At 55.3% G+C, this 15,273-nt stretch overlaps 1 protein-coding gene across 1 annotated transcript in view; it reads left to right on the top strand.

Moving 5' to 3' along the window:
- The first annotated feature begins 8,708 nt into the window (after positions 1-8,708).
- The window catches only part of MAP2K4 (mitogen-activated protein kinase kinase 4), a 73,891-nt gene continuing 67,326 nt past the window's right edge, over positions 8,709-15,273 (top strand). The window contains exon 1 of the mRNA XM_064151168.1: positions 8,709-9,206. Within this exon, the coding sequence (XP_064007238.1) occupies positions 9,113-9,206 (94 nt within the window). The 5' untranslated portion in view covers positions 8,709-9,112. The remainder of the gene's footprint in view (positions 9,207-15,273) is intronic.

The following is a 15,273-nucleotide window of genomic DNA, read 5'->3' as shown; positions in this document are numbered from 1 at the left end:
TGGGCCCCACAGCTCAGCCCTGCTGTGTGCTGCTGCTCCCTCACCCCTGTGCTGCTTCTCCCTCAGTGTCAGCAGAGCATTTGGAGGAGATCCCCAGCCCCGTGGTGGGAGAGACACTCCGAAGCTCAGCGGTGACCAGTTCAGGAGCGAGATGGACACCAGCCCCGAGGAGCAGGGTGAGAGCAAAGCTGCCCTCCTGCAGCCTGGCAGAGGGCAATTGGGGTCAGCCCCACACAGGTGCTCATCCCACTGCCATTTTCTCTGTTCCCTGCAGCCTGCCAGCTGTGCCACCAGGTACAGCTGGACCCCGAGCTCTATGGGTTTGTGAGCGAGCAACACGGGCAGTACGCCCATGACTTCTGCCTGGTGAGTGCCCTAGGGGCTCCCTCCTGCTTTCCCACAGCCTGGCCCGGCCACATTCTTCTCAGCAGCAACTTCTCTGCTCTCTGTCCCCTACAGTACTTCGCCAGTGGCATTTCTCCTACTATCATCTCATCAGAGTGGGTGAGCTACTCCACTGACGATATTCAAAGAGTCATTGACAAGGCAGCAGAGAAGGTGAGGACCTGGCAAGCACAGGGAGATTTGTGCCGGGAGAGGCTTGCAGGAGCTTAGCCACGACCCCAGCAAAGCAAGCCCAGCCCCACCAAGCAGCCCTGGGACAAAGATCCTGCTGCTGGCAGCTCCACAGAGGCTCCAGCACAGGAGTCTCATCTGCCAGGCAGAGCTGCGGGGGGTGTCCACAGCAGTGGGCACATCCTGCCCCCTGCTAAGTGGCGTGGGGCTGGCTGTGGAGGTGCTGAGCAGATGCTGATGGAGGCTGCTGTGCTCTCTGCAGATATGCTATGTCTGTGGCAGGCTTGGCGCTGCCATCAACTGCTGCGACGAGAGGTGTGAGCGCAGCTTCCATCTGCCCTGTGCCCTGCGGGGGCGATGTGTCACACAGTTCTTTGGCAACTGCAGGTAAGGGCAGATGCCCCTGCCCAGGAGTGATCCTCACCTTCGGTCCCCTTCCTGCCAGTCTCAGGCAAAGGAGAAATGAAGCTGCTGTGACTCTGCCTGCGGCCAGGCACAGACACAGGCACAGCCAGGGCTGGGCGGCCTCTCCAGCTCCTTCACATCTGCCCTGCCACCCTCCTCAGCAGCAGGGAAGGGCACAGCACCACGCACCTCGCCCATCCCTTTGCTCTTCCCCACAGGGCATTCTGCTCACACCATCGCCCACGGCAGGCCGTGGGCAGGGACCCAGAGCCAGAGACCCACTGCCTGCTCTGCCTGGAGGCCGTGGGCCAGAGGAAGTCCTACAGGACCATGGTGTGCCCAGCATGCCAGCATGCCTGGTTCCACAGGAACTGCATCCAGGTAGGAGCTGTTGCCTCAGCCCAGGGGCAAGGCAGGGGCAAGGCAGCACCAGGGCCTCCCTCACACTCCTGCTGTTTCTTCTGCAGGCCCATGCTCTGCATGCAGGCTCCTCGGCATTCCAATGCATGCTGTGCAGGGACAAAGAGCTGTTCCAGGCAGAAATGCACAGGATGGGCATCTACATCCCCAGGAGGTTGGTTGCTTCCCTTCACAACTCATAAGTCAGGAAGGTGCCAGCACTGTGCCAGGCCAGGGACTGTCCCTATTCACCTGACCCTCCACTGTCTCTTGCGTCTGGGCTTCAGCTACAGGGGGGAGTAGGAAACAGGGCAGGGGGGAGGCAGGGACAGACACCCTGCACCTGCCCCATGCTGGGTTGGTGAGGGCTCAGCAACTTTCCTTTCTCCATCAGACCCCCGACATGGGAGACCCTGGAGGCTTTTGGAGACCTGATGGAAAGGCACAGCCAGTGTGATGCCACCCAGTGCCTGTGCCCAGCAGGCAGGGAACAGGCAGAAGAGGAAGGGTAAGTTGCTGCAGCTGCCTCTCAGGGCTCTGCATGGGGTCTCTGCCTGGCCAAGGGCTCAAAGCAGATGGCCCAAGATGGAGAGCTCTGCTGGACAGTGCCCTGCTGCTGCCACTTTGTCCTCACAGCCAGCAACCCCTTTGCTTCCACAGGCCCTGGCAGCTGTTGCTATGCAGCTCCTGTGCAGCTGAAGGCACCCACAGGAGCTGCTCCAGCTTGAGCAACAGCACAGAGAGCTGGGAGTGCCAAGGCTGTGCTGGCCCCAGCAATGGTAAGAAACACAGCACTCGGCTGCCCCTGGGCTGCTGTCCTGGCACCGAGTGCCCAGGCTGGCTTGGCAGAGCCCCTCTGCTCCAGGAGGGCTGGGGCACTGCTCTGGGCTGTCCTGCTGCATGCATGGAGGCCATACCCCTCACCCTGCTGCTTCTCTTTGCAGCTGCCAGTGCCAGCCAGGCAGGACCAGAGCCTTCCCAGGGCTCCCCAGGGCCTGAGGGCAGCAGCCGTTCCGCTGCCCCCGGGCCCACCTGGGTGCGAGTGGGCTCCCGCCTGCAGCGCCGTGCGGAGCTGAGCCCCTACAGCCGGCCCAGGAGGCGCCGCTAGAGCGGGGGCAGGAACAGGCATGGTTGGAACTCGGCCTGCAGCTGTCTGCGGCATGGACCTGCAGCTCTGCAGGATGCTGGCTGTGGACAGTGCCACCATGGCAGGCCGTGGAAGGGAGCCAGAGCCCCAGGCCACCTGTATTTCTGTACACGTTTTCGTTTCCTTTTCCATGAATAAACTTGTTTCCGTTTTTCAAAGCCAGGCTCTGTCTCCTCCTTGCATTTCCTTCGGTCACTGGCGGCGGCCGGGGCGCGGAGCGGGCAGCGGCGGGCGGGGAGCGCTGCCGGCGCCGGGGAGCGGCCAGCGGCACGGCAGCAGCGGCGGCGGCGGCAGGTCCCGACCCTGCTGCTCCTCTCCCGGGCTCAGGCTGCCGCGCAGGCCGTCACGGGGAGGTTGCCGGGTGCGGTTTGGGCTGCCCGGGCTGGGACGGGGCCGCGGCCGCTGCCACTGCCGGGCTGCGCCGGCGGAGGGGCAGGTGAGGTCTCCTCCTGCCCTCCTGCTGGGCCAGCACCGTCAGGCTCTCACTCCGTTGCTTGCCTCTGCCGTGAGAAAGGAGAACATCAGGAGATGCTGCAGGCAGTGATCACTGATACTGCTACCCCCACAACAGAGAGAGCAGAGAACCCCCTGCCCAGTGCCCTCAGTTGCCATCTCCTCAGTGTGGCCACCTCAGCCCGGGTACCCCAGCCATGGTTCTTTCTGTTCAAGTCCACTCAGACCAGGTCCCTTTGGCTCCTGTTTCCTCAGCCTCAGCATCCTCACTTCCAGCCTTCTCAATGTGCCCATCCCAGAAAGAGACCTCTCAGTCACAAGGCTTTCTCCTCAGCTCCCATCTCCTTGATCTTGTCGGCCCTGGTCTCATGATCCCTCTCCCCCTCAGCCCCAGTCCTTCTCAGCCCAGATCTCCTCAGGTCAGTTTTCCTCAGCCACAGCCCTCCTTGGCTGCAGTCTATCAGTCCAGATTTCCTGAGCCCTGTTCTCCCCAGCCCAGAGCTCCTCAGTCCCAGCTTCCTCAAGGCCCAGGCCACCATGTGGTAGGACATGAATGCCCATGGGATGCCCATAGTCCTTCTAGGATCTTTCCTCTTGTGCCTTTCCCAGGCAGGTGGTTGGCTTCAGAGCACCCCAGCTGCTGTGAGAAGGAGCACAGCAGCTTTGCTGCCTCTCACACAAATGAAGACACTTTTGACTTCATGGAGCATTTTCCCTGAAGTGATGGCAGCAATGTCCCAGCTTGTTTCAGGTCACAGAAGGAGATGCTGTTTGCTGCAGCACTTCCCCAAGTGCAGCAGGAATAAAGGTAAACTCCTCAATTCAGAGACAGGATGGATTTTGAGAACCAAAAGCTTCCATGAGGGTCATGAAGCAGAGAGGAAGAGCTTTCCCTTTTTCATGTCCAGTCTCCTGAGCATCACTCAGACTGCTGCTTCCACCTTTCTCTTGCTCAGCCATTTCTGCCCACCCCTTCACAAAAGAGCACTTGCACCATGAAGTCTTCTTTCCATAAAGGCATCAGCCACAGAGGGCCAAAGGACATTTGATGTCTTTCTTTTCCTACCAATTTATTCCCCTCACAGTCTAGCCACAGGCAAACACCACAAACCCAACCAAAGCAACACTTTCTGCTGGTTTATTGCAGCTTCTGTTTGTAATTGGCATTCAAAGGACTGCTCTTTCTGGTACAGCTCATCCTTGATGCCTGCACAAATAACTTAGAACCCATCTACATCATTTAGAAGTCTACAGAGTGACCTCTGGACACTGCAGGTTACACTCCTACCCTGCATAAGGTCTCTCAGCTTTGTAAGAATTCATCTGAAGTTGCCAGGCTACATGAACCCAACAGTGAAGCCCCAAGGTGTGAAAAGCCACAGGCCACTGCTTAAACCTCCTGGTACCTGACACAGCAGCTCACAAAGAAAAGCACCTGAGTCAAGCAGGTGTCTCATGTCTTGTTTCACATCTTCCTGACTAATTTCAGCTTACTTCAGGGCCAAAATCTTTGCTGCCCACCTGGCATTGAGGGGCATCAACATTTTTTCACTTCTTAGGTGAAAAACAGCACTGAAGAATCCCAGAATCCCAGCATGGTGGGGTTGGAAGGGACCAGTCCAATCCCTCGGTGCACATGTCAGCAAAAGCAGCAGTCCAAATGTCTCTGTATTTTCTCAGTAGTCTCCATGAAGCTGTACTCCCTCACTGAGGCACCTGAAACTGCACCATACCCCTGGTTTCATTTTTTTAAGGAGGCAGACTCTCACTAGAGAGCTGTCAGTGATATTTGTGGTGTAACCCCAGATCTTTAGTCTCTTCCCCTCACCCTGGAAGGAGCAGTGCTCTAATAGTGAACCAGCAATGTCCTCTAGCAATGAATCACTTTCACATTTTGTTTCCAGGTTCAGGACAGGCTTTTGAATGTATTTTGTGTGAGAAAGTAGGTACCTCAGTCTTGAGAATGGGAATTTCAAGGAGTGAAAAGTAACAGCAATGTCAACAAGAGAGAAAAACATGAGAGACAGTATGTGCTCTGTTAGAGCGTGTGATAGGAAATAACAGCAGAGAAGCTTTTCAGGCACCAGCCCATCTTGGTGTGGGAAACTATAGATTCCTGTCCCTGTTTCCCAACCACATGAGCTGGTATCACAAAAAGAAAGTGATTAGTCTCCTGAAGAACTCTTTCATCTGCCTGACCAGAAGCTTTTGTGCTGTGCTACCCAGCACACCTGGCCCCTGTGCCATGGCTGGGCTGGGCAAAACTGGTGGAGACTGGGGGAGCAACAGAGAAACAGCCAGACAGGCATATCCAGGGCCCTATGCAGGATGAGACAGGACTTCTGCTGAGGGGAAGGGGCTGCTGGTCTGGCAGAAAGCAGCTTCTCCTGGGCATTTTCGAGGGGCGGTGTGAATAGTCTGGCAACCCTGTGGGCAAGAAAAGTTCAGTGCCACAAGAGCAAGAGAGGGCAGCTCTGTTCCTTGTGGGGATAGGCTGGCAAGGGAAGGTTGGTTTGCTGACTGAATCTGAACCTGTCTCTTTCTTTGCTGCCTTGATCCTAAAGCAGTGGGACTGTAGTGTGCTTTAGACCCATAAATGATTGCTGCTGCAAGGAACAGGTTGAGGCTGTTCACTTTAAAACTCTACCAGCTCTGAGGAGAATGTAACTGCCCTCTCCAAGGACAGAGACCGAGTCTCCAGCAATACTGCTTTCTCCCATAAGAGGGAGGCCAAGAACGTTTAGTGGCCTTGAGTATAATTTGAGCTACTTGAAAATTAGTTCCTCCAAATTAGATTAAACATTTCCCCTCAGTATGCATCTCTGGAGTCTGCCACTTAGCCCATAGAAGCTGCAGGTTCATCCACAGTTCGGCATCTCCACTTGAGGACAGGCACTGTCAAATCAGAGAGCTATGGGAAAGGACCCGGCAGCCAAGCTGGGAGATCAGGAGAGCCAGGCCAGAGATGTTACTGAAGCATCACCATAGTCACCCATCCCAGTCACCCACTCCCACCCCATGTGTGGACACTCATGACACTGCCACCAGTGACCATATATTGCTTTCAATCAGACTAAAACTGCTTAAGAGGCTCTGAGAGGAGAGGTGAAGGGGTCAGTGACTTTGTTGTGTTTCTGGCCCCAAGACCCCATCTGCAGGTCAGATAGGGACATGTGGAGATAAATGCATGCTTACATGGTTGATATTGGCAAAAGGCTTTTGGGTTTAGGTGCTTTAACTTCTGGGCGAGGTGACAAGAGCAGGGAAGGATGAAGGCTACCATTCTGAGAAGGGTTCACTGAGGTACAGACTTCAGGGTACACATGTCTAAGGTGTCCAATAGACTGACCTCCTTCTTGTCCTCCTTACAACCCTACAGTAACTACATTCTTCCTACTTCAATTCCCAGAAACGCTCTGGAGCAACTCATTAAATAAGGCACTTGCATGCACCTGGGAAACAGCAAGGGATGGACAACAACCACCATGAACTCATCAGGAGCAAATGCTGACAAACCAGTTTGATGCCCTGGTGTGGCTCCAGGTTTTACACATGAAGTGGAAAGTAGCAGACAATGCATGTGCTGACTTCAGGAAGGCTTGGAGCATTGGCTGTCCTGACCCTCTCTGGAGAAGATGTGACCACAGGGTGAGTGCAAAAGCCCTGAGGTAATTGTGCATCAAGTGCTAATTATCAGCGGTTGTCAAAATGGCAGGAGGGATTTTTGCAGGCATCCGTTCTGACTCCAGATCTTTTTAATTACTTAGGTTAACAGCCTGGATGGTTGACACCTCATTAAACCTGCAAATTACTCCGGGCTGCAAAGGACAGCAGCACTCAGCACTGACAAGTGAGAGGGATGAGCTGGAAGCTCTAGGGCAAAATTCATCAGGTACAATTTGAAGCATTACCTCTGGGAACAAGTGAACGTTGGGGAACTGGGTGGATAAAGTACTTTCAAAGAGCCCAGAGCATTATGGAGATCAAACTGAACACCAGCAGCAAAGGCAAACACCACTCTGGAGCCTACAGCCCAGGAGTGACCCTTCCAGACAAGCAATGTGCCTACCTACAGACCATTGCAGATCAGCACAAAAAGAGTCAAAGGAGGTCAGTGAGCAAGTTGGGAGGCAGAGAGAATGTGAAGAATCATAGAATCATTGACTGGTTTAGGTTGAAAGTAACCTCAAAGATCATCTAGTTCCAACCTCCCACCATAGGCAGGGGCATCTCCCACTAGAACAGGTTGCTCAAGGCCTCATCCAGCCTGGCCTTGAACATCTCCCCAGCCTTTCTGTAGCTCCCTTCAGGTACTGAAAGGCCTCTACAAGGTCTCTTCGAAGTCTTCTCTTCTCCAGGCTGCAGACCCCCAGCTCTCACAGCCTGTCCTCACAGCAGAGCTGCTGAAGCCCTCTAAGCATCTTCATAGCCTCCTCTGGACTGGCTCCACCAGTTCCATGTCCTTGTGTTGGGGGCTCCAGAACTGCACACAGGACTCCAGGTGGAGTCTCAGGAGAGCAGAGTAAAGGGGGAGAAAAAGGAAAGCTGGAGGAATCATGATGATTTAGCTTGCAGAGCAGAAAGCCAGAGCAATGAAGGGGAAGGGAAACAATACAGCCATCGAGTGCCTAAGAGGTCACACCAAGGGTGGCCGCAGCCACAGCAAACAGGACAGGATCTAAAGGATTTCAGCTCAGACAAAAAGGCTTAAGTGAGGCTTTCAGATAACGTCGGGATTGAAGTGTGCCAGAACAGACTGACGAGGGCTGGTGCAATCTCCACCACTGGAGGTCTTTAAGAACAGGTTTCATAAACACCTCTCAGGACAGGTATTGTTGATCCTTTCAGATCCGCAAGGGAGGAGGGAAGGGTAAACAGTGTGATTTTACCTAATTGTTAGCAAACCACACACAGGTTGCACAACATAGAGGTAGAAACCAGCTCTCAGCTTCCACCAGTGGACTCTGGGGTTCTGTGTCACAGCCTGCAGGATGCCAGCTTTGGAACTGCAGTCTTGGTTAAGGCAGAAGAGAAGGCTTAGGCAAGAGAGGGAAGAGAAAAGGAAGTTGTGGAACTAGGGGAGAGGAAATGTCGTCTGTGTCAGGACAGGAACTGCATCCCCCTTCCCCAGAAGTTTAACTGTCAGCAGTTACTGCCAGTGTGGTGGTAAGGACAGAGGTGGCTCTTTGGAAAGAAGCTGGGAGAAGCCTTGGAAAGGGTGGGTGCAGAAAAAGAAAATCACTCTTTTCCGTGGGAGCTGCTTTTAGCCAGAGCTTTTGCTTTGGTTCCCATCTATGTTGTGGTGCTGCTGTGCCATGTCCTGGACTGTGTACAGCTTTGAAACTCAGCAACACCTCCAGACAGCAGAGGCCAATGTGGGATGGGGTAGGGCAGCAACTTAAGTTAAAACTCGGAAAATACATTATGGGGATATTGGCCTGGGGCTTGAGGAATTGATGTGTTGGAACGAACAGCAGTGGCCAAGCGAGGAGGCTGATGGTGGCAGAAAGGGAGTGAAGCTCTGGGTGTCATGGAAAACACAGGAGGAAGCTGTGCCCTGAGTGGCCAGGGAAGACATGAGCAGCTCACAAACAGCTGCCTGTACGGGAGGAAGAGTCACGGGTGAGGACGCGACACCCGAAAAACTCCCTGGCGCAGCTGCCGACCCCCGAGGGGCTCTTACGAGGCCGGAGGACAGAGGCGGCCGAGCACCCCCAGTCGCGGGGGCTGCTGGGGCAAAGCCTCTGGGACGCACACGGCGGCGGCGCCCCGGCGGCAGCTGGCGATGCTCTGCCTTGCCTGAGGAGGCAGGAGCGGGGCCGCTGCGGACGGAGGCAGCGGGGACACGCAGCTCCCAAGGTGCACAGGGGTCCGGCGGAAAGCCCGGCCCCGGCGGAGCTTCTCCCCCTGCCCGCCAGAGCAGTGGCCGCTCCCGCCCCGCCGCAGTGGCTGCCGCAGGGCGCCGGGGCTGCGGGCGCCCCGCCTGGGAGGGGTTAAGCGGCGGCCCCAGCCCGGGGGCGGACGGGGCGGCTGCGGCGGCGGCTGCTATACGGCGGCGGGGCTCTAGGTGTCCTGCCTGGGAGGGTCCCTGCTGCATTGCAGCCGCCGCGCTGCTCCCTCTCCGCGCACACAATGGCGACTCCGAGCCCGAGCAGCGGCTCCGGCGGCGGGAGCGGGCCGGGCCCGGGCGGTCCGCAGGCGCACGCCGCCGCCAGCAGCATGCAGGGTAAGCAGCCCGAGCGGCTCCGCGCTAGGCCGCGGCCCGGCCGCCGCTTCCGGGCCGAGCGGCGCGCCCCGCTCTAGGCCTCGGCGGGCCGGACAGGGCCCCCGGACTGCCGTTCCCGCCGCGACTCGGGCCCTGCCGGCTCGACCGTGGCGGCGCCGTAGGGGAGCTCTTGCGGCCGAATCCCCAACCTGGGGAGTGGCTGCCAGCGCCGACCGCTCCGTGCTGGGCCTCAGCCCGGGCTAGGCGCGGATACAGGGACCCCACCGGGGCGCGGCGCTCCAGTGCGGCCCTTCGGCGCGGCCGCGGGCCGCTGGGGTTCCGGGAGAGGGGATGGACTCAGCTCGGCCCCGGCAGGCCCTGCTGCGGGCCTGCCCCGCCGCTTCCTCCGGCTGCCGTCTCCCACCGCGCCCCGCTCCGCTCGGCGGCCCAGCCGCGCCCGCAGGCTCCGGGGGAGGAAGGGCGGCCCTGTCTGCCGGCGCGGCGCGGCGCGGCCCCTGGGGCAGCTCTGGAACCCTGCGCTCGATGGGGGCTGCATTGCCCCGGGCCGCGGGGCAGCACAAAGGGTGGCTGGACGCGCTCCGGGGTCTTCCTGCCGGGAACGGTTTTGCGGCCTCTGCGGGGCTCCCTTGCAGGCTGCGAACAGTAGCGTCCGGGGGAGCCTAGCCGGAGGGAGGGGTGGCGGGAGCGGGCCGGAGCTGCGGGCGAGTGGCCGGTGTTGGGGCCTGCGGCTGGACTACTCTGCCCTGACCCGGTGCCTCCCGGCTCGGCCTACCGGCAGCGTCACTGTGCCGTACTTCTGCCCCTCTGTCCCTTGTGTGTTGCTCTGGAGGCAGATGTTGAAGTAGAAACGGTTCAGAGGGAACTTCTGCTTCAGTTTTTGTTTATTCAGATGAAAATGTACGGTGTTGGGAGTAGGGTCGTGTTCCAGAGTTCCTGCCTGCACTTGTCGATGGCTGAGCAAAACCAGTGGGTGTTTATTTTTCAGCAGAACCACAGCAAACACCTTCTGAGTCTTTCCTCCAAAGTTAGACCACCACAATTTCTCTCTGCTTGAGCTGCGTTTTAGGGTTAATTGGGCTGCAGTGCCACATTGATGCTTTATGTTTCTGTTTATGTAGTACAGGACTGGTTATACAATGAAGCTGTGCTGGGTTTGGACCTTTGATTTTGTTTTCTTTTCCCAGAAGAAGGAAAAGTTCCTCTAGAGGTGCAGGGTTATTTGCTGTGGGCTGTGCTCTGTGTGCTGCTGGGGCAGGACTGAGGCTGGCAGGACCTGCTTGAGCTGCTGGACACAAACTGAAGAGTTTGGTAAACCTGGAATAAAAAGATGAACGTAGGCGGTTTGCAGCTTTCCCTGTGTGAAGTTCTTATGCTTGCTGGCTGAAGGAAGCACCCAGATGGGTGGTTTTGACCTGTGTTTACAACACCTTAGAGAAACCAGAATCCCAGACCTTGGAAAATAAAGACCTGGATGGAAGGCTTGCCCACACCACACCAGAGCTGTTGTGGCGGAAGGAAAAAATAACCTCACTGTAGTGTGGATATAACTCACTGTCTTGCCCTGTCTCTTGCTGCCTGAGCCCTGCTTCCATATCTCTGAATGGTTTTGCACCCTGACTGCAGAACCCGTGGTGCCCTGCAAACCTATGACCATGCAGCATCTCCATCCTTTCTCCAGCTGAGGGACAGGCACTGGTTTCTGCTATAGTTGCTTTAAAGGGGCTATGTGAATGTGAGGACTGAACAAGAGGGCAGGTTTGCTGCCCTTATACAGGTGTTTGTGGTGAGAACTGGTGTTGGGGTGTTTTTTTCTGTAGGTAACAGATGAGTGTTCAGGTGCCCTGGGAGGAGCTGAGTGTAGGATCCTCAATGAGGCTGGAGGAGCAGATTGCTGTGGCAGTGGTGGAGGAAGTAGGTTCCTGGCACCGATGACTGCTGCTGCAAAGCCTGTGGGTGGGAAGGAAAGAGGCTGGTGGTGGCTTGGGGGTCTGTATTCTGCTGAGGTAAATCCTGCTGACCTCAGAGGTGCACCATGGCCTTTCATTCAGTATGCTTCTGGCTCCTTGGTGGTGCCAAGATGAGCTGATTTGTGGCCAGGCAAATCCACCAAGAAGCAGTGAGCTTTCTGCAGTTGGGATGCCCAGCATTGGCTCATGGAGGGGTTGGGCAGTTGCTGGCACATGGTAGGTGTGGGAATGCCTTGCTGAGCCAGGAGAGAAGCTGGTAGGGCTGTGGCAGTGTTGATTTAATTGGCTTATGTGACACGGTGAGGTGGAGCAGGGAAGTCATTAAGCTGGCAGCAAGTAATTATATTTAAAAAAACCCAAGATCTGCTCAGTTAATTTTCAGCCAGAACCACTCTGACCTGGCTTGTGTGACTGCTGCAGTGGGCAAGGTGGTAGGAGCAAGAGAGGCTGGGATAAATCCCACGGCTTCAGCCTGTGCCCATCATCAAGAGGTAATGGTCCTGTGGGTAGAGTTCCATTGCTTTTGGAGGCTATGCCCAGGGCATTTGTGCTCAGGCAGCTGACAGAAGGTGAGAGCCTGTTACAGAGGGTCTCTGCTTCTCTACAAAGAAGTCCCCTATGAAGCTGGGGGCTTTGTGAGGGGCTGTGCTGGCTGGGACAGGTAGAGGGGAGCCCAGTGGCTGATATGGGCTGTGCTTTGGGTTTGTGCTGGGAACAGTGTTGGTACCTCAGGGATGAATTAGTTGGACAGATGATGCCTTGTCTGCTCCGTAGCACCTCTCCAGCAAGCAGGCTTGGAGTGCCCAAGGAGTTGGAAAGGCACACAGCCATGACAGCTGACTCCAGCTGACCACTGGATATCCCAGGCCATAGGATGTCACTCTCGGCAGTAAAACCAGAGGAAGGGAGAACACCTGAAGTGATAGCGTTTGCCTTCCCAAGGCTGGAGCCCTGCTCTCCTGAAGGTGGCTGAACACCTGCCTGCCACAGCAAGTGGTGTTTGAATTCTGTGTTTCACTTTGTGTGCACAGCTTTTGCTGTCTCCAGCTCAACAGACACTTTTATACTTTCCTTATTCTTTCCTCCATCCCACCAACAGGGAGTGCACCAGTGGCTGGGAGGAGCTGAGCTGCTGGCTGGGATTAAACCATGGTGGGCATCTACTATCCAGGAGTTCAGTGGTGGCTGAGGCAGGGGACAGGGAGAAGATGTGTGGGGAGTGGCACAGGGGGCAACTCTTCGTGAAAGTTGAGGCCCATCATGTTGATGTCTAGACCTAGAACAACAGATCCACAAGTCTCTACAGGCCACACTCTTTTGTATGCTACAACATTTTTGCTATGTTCAGGCCCTTCCAGGTGGCATTGCTGAGGTGAAGGACAACTGCCTGGCCTCGTGCTGGGCTTGCTGTGCCACCGTGGCCCTCAAATCTTGTGATCAAGCATGAGGCTGCTTCAGGTCTTGGTGTTCTGCATGCGCCAGCTTCATGCTCCTGTCCTTCATCAGCTGCTCATGAATCTGGGAGGTTTTTTTCTTCCCAACTGGCCAGAGCTGTTGGTGGTGCCATGCTCAACTGAGAACTTGGAGACAGGGCTGGAATTCTCAGCCTAGAAAATAGATCTTGTTTCATAGTCTTTGAGATGTTTGTTTGTGTGCCTGCACGTGGAGGCTTGATGTGGTGTGATGTTAACAGTCCAGGGACAGTCTTGTGTATCTAGTGTCCTGGAGGTTTTGGGAGAAAACAGGGATTCTTTGGGAAGCAGGATAGCCCACTGTGACAGCAGCTGAAAGACGAACAACTCCCAGACTGTAGCTGGAGCAGTTCTGCATTTCTCACATTGCCAAAATCAGTGACAGGCTCTGCTGCAGACATTAGGCAGAAAATTGAGGAGTATGGTCTGAGATCTGGAAGTGTTAATTAATTCCAAGGCATGGGGAGAATGCTGATTTTAAGTGCAGTGTTTGGGGTCAGTTGTTCTACCTGCAGTGCCAAGCAGTAGCTGGAACTGCCTCTGTCTGTTAGGAATTCAGCCTTTGCATTCAGGAAGGCTGGAGGCAGCTGAGGCTTCTCAGAGTGCTAGGAACTTGATGAGCTCTGGTGTCTTGCAGCAGCTACCTGCTGTGTGTGCTAGGTGGGAACTCCCAACCTGGAATTTGGGATTCTTGGTTCCCTTCACAGGTGTGGTCCTGTCTGCTCCCTAGCTGAGGACTTTACCCTCTCTACCCAGCTCCAACTATAACCTTTCTGTTTTTAGCAAAGATCAGAGAAGGTCTGTGTCTGGTTGGAGTCCTCTGTGGCTATGAGGCAAGGGCCCTGGGCAGGGAGGTTGCCAGGGGTGTCTGACTGCCTCTTGTCGGTCACTGGTCAGATGGACTGAGTGTCAGTGTGTAACCTATGCCATGTCTGTCAGAGAGTTGCAGTTCTTTTCAGTGCTGGCAGAGCAGAATATTGCTTCGAGCTGTTTGTGTGCATCACTGAGACCCTCATTGTCCTTGGTAAGGGAGTTTGGCAAGAGGTGCCAAGGCTTCTGTATCCTCCTCCTTTTAGTGTGGCTGCCTTGGTGATGGCAAGGAGTAACCAGACCAGTTATGTGCACTGTTGAAGGTGCTCCTGGACCCAGGCCCACCAGGAGCAGAAGAATGAGACATTGATGCCTTGATGTAGAGATGTTGGATCTGCTGGAGCATAACATGGGCACTGCCAGAAGGGTAGTGGGTGGCTGTAATTACCTCTCTGAGCAGAATGGCTTCATAGATGGAGAAAGTAAGGGGAGCCCCAGCAAACACTTCAGTTTGCTTGCAGACTTGCCAGGAAGGAATTTGGGAAAGAAGATGACAGTAGGGAGGTGGAGGTGTTGCAGAACAAAAGGAGCAGCATATGAGCAGCTGGTTAGATATGGAGCAGTGTGTGGACGGGCAGGTGAAAAGAGATGTATGGTGTTGGTAAGAGAACAAGGAAGACAGAGAAGAACCAGATAAGAAGAGAGGAGATGGGAGGGGAGAATTGCTCTTTGTCCTCAGCAGGCAGTGAAACAGGCATTACTTGTTCCTGCTGTTCTTGTGGCCTGGGCAGAGGGAACTGTTGGGTGTTTAGCAGGTGGGATCTGGCTGAGGTCAGAAGGTGACTGGTCTTGCTCTTGCCCACAGTGGAATTCTAAAAGCTCTGTGTTAAAGATGTGCTGCTGGTGCGAGATGGCAACTGGATCAGTCTGTGGGCCTGTGTCTCCTGGGACATATTAGCATTTATGATGGAAGGTGAAGATAGTTGTGTGGTGAGCAAAGCAGGGGAGTCCAGTTTGTGCCCACCAGTTTATTCCTTGCAGAGTGTCTCTGCCAGGCTGTGGCTGACCGTGCCTATTCATGCCAGCTTTGTATTGGGTGATGGTGTGCACCTCTGCAGGACTCTGTGAGTAGGTGGCTTGGCACTTGAGCTTTTCCCTTTTGGTTTGCATGTCACTAGCTGGCATTCTTCCTATGTGTGGTTTCCTGGGGCAGCACAAAAGCACAGCTCGGTCTCATCAGAGGCCAGGAAACTTTCTCAGTTGTTTTATGCTGATCTGATGGAGCCAACAGGATGGAAATTGCTCTGCCACCTGTCAAAACAAGGGCTACGCAGTGAGACAGAGGTGAGTTTTGTGAGGAAAAAAAAAGAAAGAAAGAAATTTGCACTTCCCAAGCTTGAGTTCATTGAGGATTCCCTTGAATTCAATGCGTTTGTAGTCCTGGGAGGTATGTAGTGAGGCATCAGTTACAGGAGTCCTGTGCAGGCAGATCAAACCGTGTGTGTATCAAACGAACATAAACACCTCGTTAGGATCTACAGCCAGGATGGGATTGCTGCCTTTGAAGTCAGGGCCTGGAATCAGGTTTGATAAGGTTTTTCTGTCAGCTGGAAGAAAAAATGGAGGAGTAGCTGCTGTAACCCCTGGGGGCTGGAAGGAAAACTGCAGGAGAGGGAGAAGCTGCACAGGATATTTGTGTAGTGCTCAGCCCTGCGGGCCAGGACCCAGCAGCAGCCATCCAGCCAGGTGCCACTCAGGCGATGGTTATAAAGAAGGTACCAAAATCTCTGAATGGGTGAGGTGCTCCTGGCCTCCCCT

The sequence above is a fragment of the Pogoniulus pusillus genome, chromosome 11, assembly GCF_015220805.1.
Source record: "Pogoniulus pusillus isolate bPogPus1 chromosome 11, bPogPus1.pri, whole genome shotgun sequence".
Taxonomy (NCBI): Eukaryota; Metazoa; Chordata; class Aves; order Piciformes; family Lybiidae; genus Pogoniulus; species Pogoniulus pusillus.
The sequence above is the reverse complement of the archived record's forward strand: the minus strand, read 5'-3'. Positions and strand labels throughout refer to the sequence as shown.